The sequence below is a fragment of the Cydia fagiglandana genome, chromosome 7 (genome assembly GCF_963556715.1).
Source record: "Cydia fagiglandana chromosome 7, ilCydFagi1.1, whole genome shotgun sequence".
In the NCBI taxonomy this organism is placed as follows: domain Eukaryota; kingdom Metazoa; phylum Arthropoda; class Insecta; order Lepidoptera; family Tortricidae; genus Cydia; species Cydia fagiglandana.
This window is the reverse complement of record NC_085938.1, coordinates 16,539,917-16,559,162: the sequence shown is the minus strand read 5'-3', so window position 1 is coordinate 16,559,162 and position 19,246 is coordinate 16,539,917. Positions and strand designations below refer to the sequence as shown.

The 19,246-nt window shown below is 40.3% G+C and overlaps 2 protein-coding genes across 3 annotated transcripts in view; both read left to right on the top strand.

Moving 5' to 3' along the window:
* The first annotated feature begins 491 nt into the window (after positions 1-491).
* On the top strand, positions 492-13,253 carry LOC134666237 (ataxin-2 homolog). Its single transcript, XM_063523389.1, has 13 exons — positions 492-647; positions 1,190-1,331; positions 1,872-2,084; positions 3,110-3,220; positions 8,467-8,574; positions 9,665-9,880; positions 10,391-10,654; positions 11,511-11,682; positions 11,723-11,868; positions 11,923-12,206; positions 12,250-12,439; positions 12,652-12,819; positions 13,032-13,253. The coding sequence occupies exons 2-13, from the start codon at positions 1,206-1,208 to the stop codon at positions 13,251-13,253; spliced, it is 2,220 nt and encodes a 739-aa protein (XP_063379459.1). The 5' UTR covers positions 492-647; positions 1,190-1,205.
* Positions 13,034-19,246, top strand: part of LOC134666031 (uncharacterized) — a 31,230-nt gene continuing 25,017 nt past the window's right edge. Inside the window, exons 1-10 of one of the 2 annotated variants that reach the window (XM_063523135.1) lie at positions 13,034-13,199; positions 14,004-14,144; positions 14,477-14,875; positions 15,596-15,774; positions 16,333-16,427; positions 16,745-16,893; positions 17,236-17,358; positions 17,843-17,945; positions 18,670-18,784; positions 19,084-19,188. In XM_063523135.1, the coding sequence (XP_063379205.1) occupies positions 14,073-14,144; positions 14,477-14,875; positions 15,596-15,774; positions 16,333-16,427; positions 16,745-16,893; positions 17,236-17,358; positions 17,843-17,945; positions 18,670-18,784; positions 19,084-19,188 (1,340 nt within the window). In that variant the 5' untranslated portion in view covers positions 13,034-13,199; positions 14,004-14,072. Of the gene's footprint in view, positions 13,200-14,003; positions 14,145-14,476; positions 14,876-15,595; positions 15,775-15,822; positions 15,958-16,332; positions 16,428-16,744; positions 16,894-17,235; positions 17,359-17,842; positions 17,946-18,669; positions 18,785-19,083; positions 19,189-19,246 lie in introns of those variants that run through there. The other variant, XM_063523136.1, reaches the window with a different exon arrangement.

Here is a 19,246-nt window from a genome sequence, read left to right as displayed (position 1 = left end):
ACTTAAAAATATGGATAGTTTGTAAGAAAAAGCAAATTTTCCTCTTCAGTGTATATTTTCCGAACTTGGCTTTTGCACTACAGTGCCCTCTGCCAAAAACAGCTGTTCACGCAATTTTTTTTAATCTGTGAAGGTCAATTTATTGAGATTAAATTTTAAATAAGTCTAGAATGTAAATTTTTGTTCTAATAATCATCCAAGTATTATAAAAAAGTAGTAGAAAAAAGAGCCTTGAGAGCACTATTGATATAAACGTTGCCCTTCTTTTACGACATTTTGTGAAGGAATTTGTACTATAATTTTGAAGTAAAGTCCAAATTATAGATTCTAAAGTCTGAAAAATTCATATTTATCGACCAAAATACGAAAAAAATCATTACTTTCACCAAAGTTACAAGAATATTCCGAGATCTGATTGGGAGTCGACATCCAATTAATGCTCTAACTGGCAACTCTGAAACTAACGCAACCTTTTGGCAGCAACACCGAATTAAAAAACATACAATTATAAAAAAAAAGTGACACACACGCCATAATGTAAATTGCTTCTGGATTTGGCGTTTGAGTTAAAAATTTACAATTTCGTGTTAAATAGTTGCTATTTTAATGGATAAATACGGCATTTAAAATGTCCAACGTTAATATTGGTGAGATATACGTTTACATCTTTGATTTTCATGCAATGATCTTTCAGGACATAATTTAGGTTGTATCAAAGGAATCGAAGCCATTTCGTTATATCTCTTGATATTATAATCGAAAATGCTCTTGTTGACACTATTGTAATAAATTAAAACATCATAACACGAAAAGTGCGGTGAATCTTTAGATCGTAAAACGGTCGATGTGTCGTCGCCATAGTTGAGTCTTCTTACGGTTTACGAAGTCATTGGTTCTGGGTTGTGTACGTACTGCCCCGTAGGGAAGGGTGTATGAATATCTGTCATCTTTTAAGGGGTTTGTTCAACGTTTTACACATTTTAACATTTGTTTCTGTACATTATCATTAGGTCAGTGACTGAAGTGGTTCACGTAATTAATTTACTAAAATTGTGATTGATGTAAACAAATTGTATAAGGAAAGTTACGTTTGATTACATGTTCGTTTTGAGTATAACAATTTATGATTTTCAATATTTTAACTTGCATCAAGGTGTTGTGTGTGTGACAAATGATGTTTTTTTTTCAGGCTAAGGCTTATTGCAATGGCTCAATATTATCAGATAGTTGGACAAGCCGGACGCACGACACTTACTCTTGAAGATCTACAAAGATATTGTCCTAACATTTGCTTGGTTAATCAAGATGATCAGCAGTATTCTCAACAACAGGTAGGCTACTATTACATTGCTACAACACCATATAATTCCTAGATAATGTCATAAAAAATACAACTGCTCAATATCTAGGAACTGTCACTAATAAAAAAAAAACAGCAATCAGTGTTTATTGAATGTGGTTATCAATCCAGTTATAAAATTGTTAAATGCCCATCTATTCTTTCACACATTATTTCTCATTGTTTAATTACTTAATTTAATCACTTATCTTGTTTTTTATTTAACCATTACATGTCTATTTTGTATGTTGATAAATCTTACTAGCATATCTTCAGAAATTTCCTGTCTTGGTACTAAAATTATTCTATCAAGCCTATTGCAAAATAGTTTAATTAGTGAATTTTGGTAGTCACCAGACAATCCATATTGTATTTGGTTAAATCTAATATTTTATTTCAATCTAGACACTACAACTATTTATAGTGTAGTGATGGTAATGAAGACACATGATACCAATCCCATTCATTTTGATAGTGTCCGAACAGTTTTTTCACATTACATTTGCACTATTAAAACTATTTACCTGTAAAGGTGGTGGTCCAGCCAGCAGATCAGCCTAATGATATCATAGTAAGCGAAGGAGTCCAACCTCAACTAGTTGTGGGCGATGGTGGCCTGCAATACCAGCAGCAGTACATCATCCGCCATGACCCTCCACCACCGCCCCCGCCAACAGACTTCCAACAACAACAACAACAGCAGCAGCAGCAGCAACAGCAACAGCACCAGGCGTTGCACAGACAAGTAAGCGTAGCTAGTAATATGATAGTACAGCAATTGTCTCATAATGACTAGCAGGTTTCAGACAGAAACCGGTTAATCATATGTATTTGATGATTTATTTGAAACAAATGTGGTAAATTTAGGTTTGTGACTTTAAATCTAGTAAGATGAGCATAACCTACTATTAGGGTTTGAAATTTAGATACTCAAATTTCAGGTCAAGGACCCACATGTGTCTACAAGACACATTTCTGAGTTATTATATGCATCCTTTAAATATTTGGTTAACACCATAATAAAAGTGAAACTATATCAAATATAAGCATATCGAGGAAAGCAAGATAAAGATATTATAGAACATGTTAATGATTATAGCACTGTAATATAGTATTCATACTTCCAATTTTAATAACCCAATATTAAAGGTCTATTGAATTTTACAATTAATATTTTATTGAAAAAATCAGCAAGTATTGCAAATGCTGCCTGTATCCCCCATTTCTTTGTATAAAAGAAGCAAAATGAATGTGTTTTTACTTTGCTTGCTTAGGTGTAGGTCTCCCATTAAAGGTCATTTATTTGCCTAAAAATAAATTCTATGTTGTATCGAGGTAAAGTACCATTATGTCAATAAATGATATTTCTTTACTATTGGAAGGGAGAACTTATGTGGTGTATCTGTAAACTGTTTTCTTAAAAACAACTTGGACATAAATTAAAATATTTCTATATAAAAAATTCCTCTATTTCAATTCATTTTAGTGTGTTGATTGGATGACTGCAATGCTTCTCAAACTACTTCTGATGTTTCTTTACTAACTATAGCATGCTAACATTATTTTTCAAAATTTTTATCTTCATATATTTAACCAATATAATATTTCTATCTCTATTTATTTTATGACAAAATTAACTTATGTCCAATGAGTGCAGTCTTTATTAGGAATAGGAATACTCATCCTGAGATACAAGAGTTCTTTATTAGTAAGTTTGTGTTAGATAAATGTTATATAATATAAGTTTGTTTATATACAATTTATTTGTAGGTTTACTACACATCTGATTTACCAGTGGATGCTCAGGTTGTCTTGCAACAGGCTCAGCAAATCATTGACGCATCTATGATGCAACAGTCCTCTCCACAACACCCTCAACATGTATGTTGTCTAGATAATTGTGCATTTCATAGTACACATATACTATAATATTTGTACTCTTAGTAGACTCAACGCAATTCTAGATAGACCCTGCTTAGCATGAGACTGTGATCTATTTTTATGTGGTTCACACTTAACATGCCGTTATGTAAATTGATTAATTTCATTTAGAAAGTATGCTTTTAATAATTTTGTTGTTGAATTAGTTGCAAAAGCTTGGAATAACAAACACTTGGTAACTAAAGGTACAAGAAACACTACTGTTCACATTATTTTACCTACCTTGTCTTTCCTACATTAATTTACCTACATGTTACCTTACCATAGCATTGTTCTTTTGTTTCTAACTCCAGGTGATTCTCAGTTCCATAAAATAATATCCAGCACTTTTAGTCCCATTTCCTTCAATTCCTACATCCCAAGGGTTTCCGTACTTCGGCGTACGCGATTCAAATCTTGCACTTTTGACCCGCTGAAAGAATGTAGGTGAACCAAAGGCTGTATAATCCGGCCCGCGGAAACAAAGCAGTAGCGCCCAAAGCCTGACCATGACCCTCCGGTCAAAAGGTTTGCAGATCCCTGCTAATATCATTTCCATAAAAAAAATTGCCCGGGAAGCTCTTGGCCGCAAAATTGTTGTCTCACATTAAATACAGCTACAATTGATCGTGGGTTCGGCTTTAAGAACTTATACTTCGTTTTTTTTTTAGCATTAGAAATAAGGTAAACAATGTGGTGAGTCTTTTAATGAAGTCACATTTTAAAAATTAGTTACGGCAAATATGTAACAATTATGAATCTAATACGATCATTTATAATTCTTCTGCTTTCATAAGTAATAGTCACTGATTTTTAAAAAGCGTTTTTCAATTAAAAGACATGTCAAGATCGCTTACCTTCTTGCAAGTTCTTTCTAATGCTAAAAAAAACGAACTATAGTTTGATGACTAAAACTTATAGAAATTTATGTTTGTGACTTATAATATTTCTTTATTATAATATGGAATTAAATTTCATCAAATTTATCTCTAATGCTTTTGAATTTAAGAATTGTAACAAAGCAAGGATACTAAACACCAACATTTTATAAACATCCTATGGATGTGACATAACTTATACCTGGAAAATAAGTTTATATAATTTTTATGGTAATTTCTTATTTCTACTTTGATTACTTCTGGTTAACTTTTATTTTTGTGATATCTTTAAGTTCATTGTATTAGATACAGACGTAGAAACGTGATTGTATTATTTAGTTAATGCTAGATCTGGCTATATGTAGGCAATAGATGGTGGATTTCATAAAAATGGTTTGATTATGTCACTAAGTTCGGATTTGGGTAAATGTAATGGGACTGGAGACAAAACAAAACTGCTTTTTTACACACTTTTTTGAAAACCGCCAATATCATTTTTAATTTGTTATAAGATTGTATTTTTTATTATTTCCTTGATTACAACTTAAAATTATTCTAAAATATACAAAGGAAACATTTAGTTGTTGATTATTTCAATTTTTAATAGTCATATAAAAAATACAAGTCTTGTAATGGTTTGCTACTTAATGGTGTCTTGTGTACAAATATATACAGTGAAAAAATCCCCATCATTGGGTAGGTACTCTAAAGATTGAAAAATTCTGAATATTAAAATACTTAGAAGACGCTGACGTCACGCGAGTTCTACTTTTTGTACAAAAAATAAATGTTTTTTGACGTCACTGATTTCAACTAAAAATAAATAGAAAATGTTAATAATAAATAATAGTTGCTAAAATAAAATGAGTTCATAATATAAAATTATAAATGAACATTATTGGAAATTGGAATTGATTACGTCAAAAATTATTCTAATGCAATATGTATTATATTTTGTTTTTCACTCAAGATGATAGGTTTTCCGTGTTTCAGCTTGCATCTGACTGGCTCATCTAATATCTTTATTTTAATTACATAGGCTATTTGTAACCTTTTTTCACAGTAAGTGATTAATTTTGCACTTACTCTGGTCGACAACCAGAATTTACTGCCTAACAAATTCGTCTTTAAAGTTTTTTAACAGTATGGATAAGTACTGAACTACAGTCAGCAGTAGAAGGGTTAAAAGTTCAAAGTTACCTGAATACAACATGTTGCGAAGAGGATAATATGAGCGCGTGTAGATAATTTTGGACACCTGGTCCGTTAATCCATTTCTGCTGCTGACAAATCTAAGCTAAAACTAATAATGACAGTTTTGGTTATCAACTGAATATTTCACCTTTTAATATGCTTCAATGCTTTCCACATTTAACAATGCAGACTGGGTCATGGTATAGTACCTAATTTAATTCGCTTGTGCATACATATCCTGTCCTTCCTGTCATCTGGTATTTCTCGTAACATCAATGTCTCAAAACTTCGTCAACGGACTCATGGGTGGGGTGCGATTGGCTTCATGGGCTAACTTATACTGTACATTTTGTGTTCTGTTAATTTGAAAGTGACTGAGCGACACTATAATAAAACATGAATACAATGTTTTGAACTGATGAACTATCCATTATTTTTGTACGCTATATCACCAGTATTGTATGGATATTACAGATTAAAAAAACATAAATAGCAGCTCGATATCCTGGTGTAGGTATTTATTCTCTTATTGCTTCTAAATTAAGTATAGCTATTAAAAAAAAATCATCAAAAAAGTAGTACTTTTGCGGCTAAAATACGACGTAGACGTACGATAATCTATAAAAACTACTAATCAGTAACAGCATTGGTGTGACGCAGTGTTGAGAAATCGTTCGGGGGAAAATTTCTTGTTTAATTGTACTATGGGGTGGGTCATGTGTATATCCATGGCAACCCAACAAATGGCGATCAACGGCCAGTTGTTGGGTTGCCATGGATATACACATACAGGGTATCTGTATAACTTTGAAATATGTATATTGCTTGTTATTATTTATTACATGAAGCAATCTCCTTAAGTGCACCCAGCAGCAAAGTTACATGACCACTATGAACGAATTCAGTCATAATGAGTCCATTCAATTTTGTCTAGATTTTTCATGTAAATAATTACTAGATAAAAACAACTTTGTGCTTTTCGTTGTCGACAATCTGTCGGGTTTTTCCTAAGCCCTATCTTTTGTATTCTAGACAGGTGCTAAAATGAAACCCGATTTTACCAACGCGGTAGATGACATTTGAAAGTAGCATTTATACCTGTAGTTCAAGCATGTTATAGTACATATATTATCTTTTTTGTTGTTAATAAACATTTTATTTTCATAACTAAACCTTGTTTTCAGATATTAGGTACCTACTAAAATGACAGATCTCCAAAGTTTGACCAATCTGCTTTACGATTTGTATCAAAGGGTCTAGCCGTGTTTGTATGGGGCATCGGCCCCAGAAGCCAAATTGATTGCCGTTTTGCCAATTTATTAGGCCAGATGTAAGATGCAATTTCACCAAAAAAATAACCCTAAAATGCTGCAGGTTTTTGAGAAAATTAAAAAAAAAGAAAATTGGTTTTCATTTTTTTTATCTAAACTACCAAACCGATTTTTTTGTAACTTATACACATTATGTAAGTAATCTAGATGAATTATTAAAAAAAAAATGGAGTTCCAAATATCCTTATAATTAGTAATATTTTCACTTTTAATTTTTCGAAAATTTTTTTTTTATATTTCCGAAATAGGGACACCCACCAATTTTGGATATTTTATGTATAAATTAATGTTCTATAACATATATTTTTTTCAAAAATATTCATTTGGCTCAACAGGGTAAAAATACCGTATGTATGTATGTAATGTATGAACAGACACAACCGGGAGAACTCCCGGTCCCATATAGACCACCGCGCCGCTCTGTACGAATTTGAATTTCGAACGTAACAAATTGCTAAAATGGACTATATTATTATTGGCTGTATGCGGAGTTTCTAGGGTTCCGTACATAAGTCCGACTCACGCTTGACTGCACATTTCTAATAGGTTTTCCTGTCATTTATAGGTAAAGAACTATTTTGAGTATTTTTTTCAAAATTTTAGACCCAGTAGTTTCGAAGATAAAGAGGGGGGAATGGTCATTTTTTGGCTTTTTAGAAAATAGGCTGTGACAGACGGACAGACAGACGCACGAGTGATCCTATAAGGGCTTACGTTTTCCTCTAAGGACAGCGGGCTTTTTTCTATATAATCAATCGCATATTCTCGAAGCCGTTTGCAGATATTGCTAAGAACGTAGTAATGTAACGATCTTGGAGATTTTGAAAATATTTTGTGTATAATCTCCTTTTTTTCCATTGCAAGATCAATATTAACGCAGCTCATATTAAAACGGAACTTTTTAATGAGTCGCGTTTTCCGCCTTTTTAATTTCGTGACGCGACGACAACCAAGCCGCATACAGCCAATAATATAGTCCATTTTAGCAATTTGTTACGTTCGAAATTCAAATTCGTACAGAGCGGCGCGGTGGTCGATATGGGACCGGGAGTTCTCCCGGTTGTATCTGTTCATACATTACATACATACGGTATTTTTACCCTGTTGAGCCAAATGAATATTTTTGAAAAAAATATATGTTATAGAACATTAATGTATACATAAAATACCCAAAATTGGTGGGTGTCCCTATTTCGGAAATATAAAAAAAAAAATTTTGAAAAATTATAAGTGAAAATATTACTAATTATAAGGATATTTGGAACTCCATTTTTTTTTTAATAATTCATCTAGATTACTTACATAATGTGTATAAGTTACAAAAAAATCGGTTTGGTAGTTTAGATAAAAAAAAATGAAAACCAATTTTCTTTTTTTTTAATTTTCTCAAAAACCTGCAGCATTTTAGGGTTATTTTTTTGGTGAAATTGCATCTTACATCTGGCCTAATAAATTGGCAAAACGGCAATCAATTTGGCTTCTGGGGCCGATGCCCCATACAAACACGGCTAGACCCTTAGTACAAAATTAGGTTCATTGGGTAGTGAATCGGCTAATCGTACTAACATTTTAATATCTGGGATAGAAAAGGACGATAACAACGAGCATAAGGGCTGATTTAGACCATGCGAGAACTCGCATGCGAATTTCATACCATTGCGGGTTTTGATTGGTCGGCTGAATTGGACGTAATCAACAGTCCGCAATGTAACTAAAATCGCATGCGAGTTCGCGCGCCGTCTAAATCAGCCCTTAAGCTTGCCAGGTACTAGGCATGTATAAGTAAAAGGCGTGCCATTTTCAGTTGGTGAGCCCTGCGCATGTGCTGTCTCAGCCGACGGTGATACACCCGGCGCAGCAGCCGCCGCCGCAGCCCCCGCCCCCTCCGCCACCGCAACATGCCCCGCAGCCGGTAACCATTAAATTTGCTATTTGTAGTTCTTTTTTTTAGCATTAGAAAAAAGGTAAACTAACTTGACGCGTCTTTTAATTGAAAAACACGTTTTAATATGGGGCATTTTCTATTAAAAGGGACCTTATTGTCGATGGCGCTTACGCCGCACAGCGTCGCGCGGCATTCATATGGGAGCTTCGTTAATAATGGCGTAAGCGCCATCGACAATAAGGCCCCTTTTCATAGATAACGTCACATATGTAACAAGTATGAATCAATCAATTCAATTAAAAGACATGTCAAGATCGCTTACCTTCGTTGTGCTTCTTTCTAATGCTAAAAACGCGAACTATACATGAGTGAACTGACAATCTGAATTCGGATTCCGACTGTTGGACTTCGATTGGTTGTTGTTGAGATCTCTGTATGCCATTGAGCGTATTCTGACTAATATAAGAAGGTGTTTTGCATTGCATCTAATTCATGTAAATCGCCTTGTGACCAACAAAGCTAGCACCGAATACTAGCCAATTTCCATTGCATGAGCCGTCAATATAACTGAAGGCCAGGGTATTTAGGTTATTAGTCTAAACAGCCTCATCCCATGCTATTTTCATACCAAAAAAACAACACATAATTGTTCACACACACACACACACACAATTATTAATTACACATAAGTAATTATTTATTAGTATTATTACACTCAGTATTTCCTATCATGTTGCCACATAAAATAATCATTCGTAATGTATTTACAAAGAGAATTTGAAATTGAGGCGGCTTGTCAAAGTAAATTATGTAGCCCCAGTAAATTTACTGCCACCGTTCGACAGAAGATGAAAACTTAGTGTCGACACTAGGCCAAAGGTATGGTGCAATCTTTTCGAGCGATGGCGCCATAACCTTCAGCCTACTCTCGAGTAGATAGCGCTAATATTAATATTTAACAAGTTAAGACATATCAGTGAATGAATAAGGATCAAAATCACATGGCGTTCTAACAGTTTTAATCTTCTTTCGAAAGATGGCAGTAAATGTACTGTGGCTACATAATTCACCATAACAGTAACTCTCTATACACTAATCTTTTTGTTATTTATAACAGCCGCAACAACAACAAATGCCGCGGGCAGCCACGCAGCAATCCCAACTCATGCAGCAATTGCAGCAGCACCAGCACAACATACACATGCAGCAGTTGCAGCAACAGCAATTGCAGCAGCATTTACAACAGCAGCAGCAACAACACCAGCAGCATATTCCGCAGCAACAGATACAGCACCAGCAAGTTGTTATGCACGCCGCGTATATTAACCAAGCTGTAAGTTGGGTTGTATTTTGTATGAAATTTTGGTCATCATCATCACATCCGACATGCTATTTTTATACTAGTGACGTTCTGGTATGACTTTTAAATGCTTATCATTTTTTAAACTATTTTTAAGCGATTATAAATGAAATTCTTAGTTTCCTTCTATTTTTTCGTTATCAATTAAGTTGTTTCTGTGATCTAAGATAAACTGTTGGCCTATTTTGGTTGTTTTTGGTAATGAACCCTAAAATTTTAATATTTTACCGACGAGAGTTAGATCATCCTAATTTGCGGCGTATTTGTCTGTGACCATAAAAAAAAAGTGGGGTTTATGTTGTAATTAATCTTTCGTGTTCCCGAATGCCCCTAATATTGATATATCCGATATCCAATCCATCTTTAACCTTCGGGAACAGAGCCCAATTCCCAAGAGCTAACTTATTTTTAAGTGTATTTTTGACCAGATAGAATATGTTTCAGGATTGCCAAAAGCATAGTAACCTCTAATTTTTGACACAGGGCACACCAACACGCCAAGCCCCCCCGAAGCTCCTAAACCAGGCGCTGAGCAGCCCGGGCTCTGTGACCCTCGTACGGACGCCAGTGCGGACCGTGCGGCCGCGGCGGCCCACCGTGCGCCCGCCCATGCCCAACCCACAGATGCAGACGCGTGTGCTGAACCCCCAACACCAGCAGGTGGGTACTGTGGGTTCGGTGACGCTGCCGGTGCGGCCGCCCACCTCCGGCCCGCAGATGCAGACGCGGCTTCTGAATCCCCAGCAGGTCAGTTTTGCTTATCACGTTACGTAATATATAGCTTAATATTAGGGTATACAATACATACACATACAGCCTGACAAAAAAGAGAAGAAATTAAAAAGTGGCAACACTGTAGTGTCGTGCCGTTCTCTTATATAAATTGATTTGAAAAGGACGGTGTTGCACTTTTTAAATTTTACTCTTTTTTGCCAGGCTGTATTTCAAAGATAGATAAGATGCGTAAGCAATTTTGCAAGCGGGTTTTTTACGGTATGAAAAGTTCCTTACAAAAATTATACTTTGTTTTGTATGTTTTATTTTCTGATTCAAAATATATACGGCGCTTTGGAAGAGTCCACCAAATAACGCACTTCACGTGCTTGTTACACGAAAATTGAGCAAAAGAAGTTTATAATATTTGTTTACAAGATTCACAATAGGGTGCATGATTTTCGAATACGAAAACAGTGGATACAGAGCCCAATGAAGCGTGAGGGACTCGGGGTACTCTGCGGTTGAGTATCTGGCGCGTGATGGCCAAACGGGCTGATATAGTAACAGCAAGAATAGCATCGATTTTGATAGCCCACGCAGTGCAAGTGTTATTCATCCGTCATCATTTCATAGAATTTTGACGTTTAAAATAACACTTGAAATGCGTGGGCTATCAAAATCGCTGCAAACTTTTCTTGGTGTAACTACACTGCTTTCTCAGACTTTGACCTCTAAAGATCGGGTTAGGCCGTCTCCGTACTAAATAATACGGCTAAATATGGATGTCTTAGTATTTGTATGAAGGAGGCCGCTATATGACGGCACCGCTATCCTAGGAAACTTAGAGCATAACTGAATTAGAAAATAAACGGTAATTACCTTGCAGGGTGTAGGTAGCGTGACGCTAGGCGGCACTAGCGCGCTGCGCGTGAGCACGCCGCGCGCGACGGCGCGGGCGCCGGGGGTCGCGGGCGGCGTGCGCGCCGAGCCGCGCCTGCTCAACCCTCACGCGCAACAACACCGCCCGCCGAGACCGCGCACTCCCATCAACCAGGTCCGTACAGCTCAGTCTGCAGGGTGTAGTCAACGTGACGCTAGGCGGCACTAGCGCGCTGCGCGTGAGCACGCCGCGCGCGACGGCGCGGGCGCCGGGGGTCGCGGGCGGCGTGCGCGCCGAGCCGCGCCTGCTCAACCCTCACGCGCAACAACACCGCCCGCCGAGACCGCGCACTCCCATCAACCAGGTCCGTACAGCTCAGTCTGCAGGGTGTAGTCAACGTGACGCTAGGCGGCACTAGCGCGCTGCGCGTGAGCACGCCGCGCGCGACGGCGCGGGCGCCGGGGGGTCGCGGGCGGCGTGCGCGCCGAGCCGCGCCTGCTCAACCCTCACGCGCAACAACACCGCCCGCCGAGACCGCGCACTCCCATCAACCAGGTCCGTACAGCTCAGTCTGCAGGGTGTAGTCAACGTGACGCTAGGCGGCACTAGCGCGCTGCGCGTGAGCACGCCGCGCGCGACGGCGCGGGCGCCGGGGGTCGCGGGCGGCGTGCGCGCCGAGCCGCGCCTGCTCAACCCTCACGCGCAACAACACCGCCCGCCGAGACCGCGCACTCCCATCAACCAGGTCCGTACAGCTCAGTCTGCAGGGTGTAGTCAACGTGACGCTAGGCGGCACTAGCGCGCTGCGCGTGAGCACGCCGCGCGCGACGGCGCGGGCGCCGGGGGTCGCGGGCGGCGTGCGCGCCGAGCCGCGCCTGCTCAACCCTCACGCGCAACAACACCGCCCGCCGAGACCGCGCACTCCCATCAACCAGGTCCGTACAGCTCAGTCTGCAGGGTGTAGTCAACGTGACGCTAGGCGGCACTAGCGCGCTGCGCGTGAGCACGCCGCGCGCGACGGCGCGGGCGCCGGGGGTCGCGGGCGGCGTGCGCGCCGAGCCGCGCCTGCTCAACCCTCACGCGCAACAACACCGCCCGCCGAGACCGCGCACTCCCATCAACCAGGTCCGTACAGCTCAGTCTGCAGGGTGTAGTCAACGTGACGCTAGGCGGCACTAGCGCGCTGCGCGTGAGCACGCCGCGCGCGACGGCGCGGGCGCCGGGGGTCGCGGGCGGCGTGCGCGCCGAGCCGCGCCTGCTCAACCCTCACGCGCAACAACACCGCCCGCCGAGACCGCGCACTCCCATCAACCAGGTCCGTACAGCTCAGTCTGCAGGGTGTAGTCAACGTGACGCTAGGCGGCACTAGCGCGCTGCGCGTGAGCACGCCGCGCGCGACGGCGCGGGCGCCGGGGGTCGCGGGCGGCGTGCGCGCCGAGCCGCGCCTGCTCAACCCTCACGCGCAACAACACCGCCCGCCGAGACCGCGCACTCCCATCAACCAGGTCCGTACAGCTCAGTCTGCAGGGTGTAGTCAACGTGACGCTAGGCGGCACTAGCGCGCTGCGCGTGAGCACGCCGCGCGCGACGGCGCGGGCGCCGGGGGTCGCGGGCGGCGTGCGCGCCGAGCCGCGCCTGCTCAACCCTCACGCGCAACAACACCGCCCGCCGAGACCGCGCACTCCCATCAACCAGGTCCGTACAGCTCAGTCTGCAGGGTGTAGTCAACGTGACGCTAGGCGGCACTAGCGCGCTGCGCGTGAGCAATCCTGCAGACCACACTCCCATCAACCAGGTACGTACACTGCAGTCTGCAGGGTGGTGGTGACGTGACGCCGGGCGGGAGGGGGGGGGGGTGTACCCCCATCACGCACAGCAGAACCGTCCGCCGAGCTCGTCGCCCATCAACCAGCCTGGTTGAACTAGGTATGAAAGGAACACTATTCAGTCAACATCAGTCTTGCCTGATAATCGTAAGTCGAAGCGCACACGGATCGCGGCGAGATCGATGTACTTGTAGTTATGTTATGATCCGTGAAATCGCTAGGAAAATCCTTGGCAAATTTTTCGTCCCAAATTTCTCATGTCGGTGAAAGTTGCAGGATTGCTTGAGACTGGACATTCCGATCCCAAGTAGTTTGGCAATAAATGGTCTAAGAATGAAGCTCCATAATATCTAGGACTCTTTCCTAGATATTATTTCACAGTCACACTGTGGAAATTAGTACATTTCTAATTAGGTGTTTGAACATCCCAATATTATAATTAGAAAACAGAATCCACATTTACTCCCCCTTTAACCACCTTTAAATTCACATCACGTAGCGTAGGACGCCCTCAGACTAAATGCAATTCGCAAGGCGGCTGGCAAGAGATGGATCAGAGGCAGCAAATCGTGCTCAATGGCGTGCAATAGGAGAGGCCTATGTCCAGCAGTGGACGAGAGTAGGCTGATGATGATGATGATGAAATTCACATATTCCCTTCTCATTTTAGCAGCAGCAGCAGCAGCACCAGCAACATCAGCTTTCCTCACACGTGAACCAGCTCGTGAACCAACAGCAGGCTATGAACCAGCAACAAGTTCACCAGCAGCAACAACAACAACAGTTTAATCAACTGAAGCTCGCTACACAACAAGTAAGTATTCACACAATGTGGAGAAGACCAACATATATAGTCACATACACATCAGTGGCGGCGTGTCAAACATATCCATATGCAAGCCGGGGCTAATTTGGCTTACATATTTCCTTTACAACTCTGCTCAAACGTCCATAAACAGGCCAAGTCAGTGGGAATCGGCTTTTATGGACTCGCCGCCACTGATACACATACATATACCTTGTACATTTTTAGAGTTCCGTACACAAAGGGTAAAAACTATGGTCCACTGACATGCGAAACTAGATTTACAAATAGTCAAAGCCTCTTCACGATAGGCTCCTATTTAAAAACTTTTTCTATTACAGCAACAACTCCTACTTAACCAGCAAAATCAAAATCAAGCGACGCGCATCATAACCCAACAAGGAACTATTGTGACGCAAGGAAACCAGTCCATGATGCAGCACAATGTAGTCCAACAACCAAACCAGAACGGTCCCATGCAGAACACCCTCACTGTGATACCTCAGCGCTCCTCCCCGCACCAACAACAGCAGCAACAATCAAAGAAAGTCATCGTTCAACCGAATAATGCTAATGACATGGATGATCTCGAAGAGAGCATAACAGCCGCTATACTAACGAAACATACTGTCAACGAACCCGCTATACCCCAGCAGTACCATTCACCATCACCGCAGATACGACCGCAGGCTTCAACTCATCAGCAAATGAACTACAGTCCGCAGTTGGGCTATCAGCAGGTAATAAGTTAGGCAATATTCAGTTATAAGAGCATTTCTATTTAAACTGCGGGGCCGCGTTCGGAGGCCAAGAGGTTGATTAGAGACTTGGGGCGGCGTCTACGTGACAGAGGAGGCGATCCCCGTTCAGGCTCCTATCTAGTCCAACAGATATCGCTTGCCATCCAGCGCGGTAATGCCGCTAGCATCTTTGGCACTTTTGGGCTGGGTGGGGGTCGGAATGGGGCTGATAGTGTAAGTAGGATAGTATATTAGTAATATGTTTAGATTTTAAGTTAGGAAATTGTATGTAAATTATTTAAGTAGATTTTAAGATTGACTTTGATTTGTATTTAAAATTGTACCCCCAACTTTTGTTTTAGCATTGGATATTGGGATTTGGGAATACTCAGAATCATGAGATTCACGAGCTCTTTAATTTTTGACGAGAATAAAATCCCTTAATGTTTTGGGTTGGGTGTATTTGATGATTAAGTTTTAAGGAAATTCGTCTGGGACCGTAACAAAACGGACAAAAAAAAATTAGGGACACTTTTTTTTCTTGATATCTTATGAAAATTCCAATATGTAAAATTCAAGTTGGGGGTCTGATTAGAACTAGAAATTACTATTAAAAGTTGTTTTTTGTATGTGTATGATTTTTGTAAGTTTGTAACGATTTTGTGTTATGATTATTATATAAACTAAATTGATTATTAACTGTTAAAAATCCTTAATCAGCAGATGGCCTACGAGCAGCAGCCGCACACGCACCAAGTCCTGATGGAGACAGACGCGGAGGACGAGCGGCAGCTGCTGACGCTATCCACTGGGCAGAGGATGACATTGGCGGAGTACAAGCGGATCCACCAGCCCGGCATGCGCGTGCCGGGGGCGCAGCCTCAACTGCAGCAACCTAGGTAACTAAAACTACACAGAGTTAGCTAGGCCATCTTGAGAGACCAGATGAAGATGGACGCGGAGGACGAGCGGCAGCTGCTGACGCTATCCACTGGGCAGAGGATGACGCTGGCGTAGTAGAAGCGGATCCACCAGCCCGGCATGCGCGTGCCGGGGGCGCAGCCACAACTGCAGCAACCTAGGTAACTACACAGAGTTAGCTAGGCCATCTTGAGAGAATGGATGAAGAATGAAGATGGGAAGGTGAAAAGAGCGTACCTGGGCTGTCTAGCAGGACGTCCTGTCGAACAAGAGGTATCGCTGGAGCGACATGGCATACTATCGGCGAGAAGTAGTGTATCAGGACCGATAAAAGTGGCGCCAAGTCAAAGTCGGTGTCGGAGGCAGTCTCATTTTGGGTCAACATTAGCCAGAGTCAGTGAGCCAATAGTCTCAACTACAAAGTTTAGTCACTTGTATAAGTACGTCACGATGACAAGGAATGAGCTTAAAGTTTAAAGATACCATCCCAAAAAATTGAAATGCTGACATATTTTGACTTATTGATTGTTCTCCAGGGATAATGGCCGCCAAACGCTGGTGCGTAGCAAAGAGCAGCAACGGCCCGTGCAACGCGTACCTCCTATGCAATCACAACAAGTGCCTCAGCATGGTAAGGCTTAGTAAATATCTAGTACGATTTAAATCCTACTTGGAATGCTGAATAACCAGCACCACCGCCAAGATGTTGGTTATTCAACACCCTAGACCTTACATTATAAATTAACCGTTAAAATTATTTGTGTTGCAATAATATATCGCTGTTTTGTGTGATTCAGCCTAGACAAACTGTTTTTTAATTCCATAAAACCATTCAGCATGACTTGCGTTGTCGCGCGCACTTCATACTTGAAGTCGCGACAACACAAGTTATGCTAAGCTGTTACATCATCAGTGCAGTTTAATAATCTTATTTTACTTGGCCTGCAGACAACAATGAGCCACCAAGTGGACCGTCAGAACAGTCGTCAGAACCCCAGTCAGCAAAAATGTTGATATTCCTACAAAATGGTGAACAGAGACTTATCACATTTACACTGCCAAAAGAAAGTTGTACGCTCCAAGAGGTTTTAGAACAGGTATTTACTTAAGCTTAGAATAAATTTCTAACAGCAGCACACGTTAGCAGACGTTTCTGCTTGTTAAAAATTAAAAATAGGTATTTACTTATTTTGTTATACATCAATATTTTTTTCTCATAAACAGAAAGACTCGTTTAATACGACTTCCCGCGTAATACGTAAACTTACACTGGTTCTGGAGACTTGTTTTCATACATTTTTCTGATCACGGTTAAGACGCTCTCCTGCTTAAGACGTGTTTTTGTCTTTCAGAATCTTCTAACGGGTTTTACTGTATTTATTCCACTATAATAAAAATTATAAAATATTACATGCACAGTTAATGTGTTGTTTTTTTAGGTGAACGTTCCATTTTCCGAAGATACTCATATACAATGTATGCAAAACACGAGCAGCGAGATTGATTACTTTGTGTCAGTTGGCTCGACTTCCAGAATCGAAGACTTGCTGGAAAACCATCCGGTAAGACTATTATTCCATAATGTATGTTACTTGTTAACTTAGTAAGTATAAGTAAATATTCTTAGACTTAAGACTTTACTGCATACAATGTCATATATGGCAGATATGATATTCAACTGTATTGACATCTATTAAAGTTCAAATTTAAACAAATATTTTTTATTACATGCAGTAAGGGGTTAAGCAAGAACTGGCATGCAAGATTACAGGTTTTCACACTGTCCAATTCGATATCGAACGTTGGATATTAAATTAAAAAGTAAAATTCTAAAAAGTGCCATTTTATATTTATTTATTTATTGATGAAATGTTTAGAAGAGAACTTAAAATCAAGAAAGAAGGACTTGATGCCATAGGCTACTCTCAACAGCTGCTTTTTCGATATCGGATCGGACAATGTGAAAACGTTCTTCCATTCTAAACAATCCTCTTGTGTGTTTTTAAGGAACAGTTCACATTCTAAAATATAATTTGTGTGTAACAGATGCTAGTTGGCGATATGAGCAGTCGAAGCTCGCCTAATGTGTCTTTGCAACCTCAAAGCAGCGAAATGTCTACCCCAGAAAAGTCTTCATGCCCTGAAACTGGTAAGCTTTAACAATATTGGTGAAACGGTGTCACGAACGAAAAGAGAGTATTCAGAATAGTGCCGTTTCCAAATTGTATTAGTAGTTTTACTTGACAGTTATAACAACCCACCTGAATCCCATAATTGGTCCTTTCAACCTGATTTAGCAGTTGGGTCAGTTTTTTGCGCTCCGGAATCATGTGCTCCACTAGGAGATCACGACCCTCAGCACTGAGGAGAATGAAACAAGGAGGAGTAATAGGGTAGTTTACCTTATACAAATACATCTTATAGCTATAATAGCAGACTAGTAGTACTGGCATGAGATAGTTATAATAAGATTTTCTGGCTATATTACAAGCTTTTATTTTTAGTTTCACCTAACCGTTGTCTGTCTGTCTGTAATCAAATCTTGCAAGTTAAATTTGATCCACTTCCCGGTTTCCGATTGAGCTGAAATTTTGCATGCATGTATAAATCAGATGACAATGCAATATTATGGTACCATCGAGCTGATCTGATGATGGAGACAGGAGGTGGCCATAGGAACTCTGTCATGAAACAACGCAACCTAATTGTGTTAGGGGTTTTTAGAATTGTCTTGATGAGTATTAGTTTTCTGTCGTAAGAAAAGTACAGTCAGCGATAAAAGCTTTGGCAAAAACTTATTTTATCTGACAGCCGACTCGCTCAACTTGATATTTATACATGAATCAGTTTCCTAAAGTGGCCCTTATTTGCAGCGAGTCAAAGCCCAGAATCTCCGGCGCACACGCCGCCGCCGCGCTACGTGGACGGCATGCTCGCGCTCTGCAAGACGTGCGGCTACACGGGATTCGACTTCAGTCGATGCGAAAGGTATATACTTTTTTAATTATATGTTGTATTTATATATTTTTTAAATCAAACTGTGATCTGGCAAACGACTGTCTGTAACATTAGAATAAACAAATTATACTTACCTACTTCTTTTTGGGGTTAAGTGTATGTGAGCTACTACGATATTAAGACAAGACAGAATGAACTCTCGATGTCAAGCAATAGCCAGCCACGGGCATTATTCTTAAACAATTCATTTGGCAAAGGTGTTTTCTTTTCATAATAAAGTAACACTACATGTTAGATCTTTTCTTTACTAATCTTTTTTTTCATTGCAGATGTAAGCGAGTATTTACTGAAGAACCTAAAAGTGTACCAATAGCAAGTAAGAAAGTAGAACAAAAGAAAAAGGACCCCGAGAAATTAATTTTAGAAAAACAAAAGTGAGTACTTTTATATTTTTCGATGAGTTATTTTTTATTTTATGAAAGTAAAATATAA

Coding starts and splice junctions, on each gene's coding strand:
- LOC134666237 (XM_063523389.1), top strand. CDS start 1,206: ATGGCTCAATATTATCAGATAGTTGGACAAGCCGGACGCACGACACTT. Junction 2,085..3,109: donor ACCAGGCGTTGCACAGACAA/GTAAGCGTAGCT, acceptor ATTTATTTGTAG/GTTTACTACACATCTGATTT. Junction 12,820..13,031: donor CGCGCACTCCCATCAACCAG/GTCCGTACAGCT, acceptor CTCAGTCTGCAG/GGTGTAGTCAACGTGACGCT.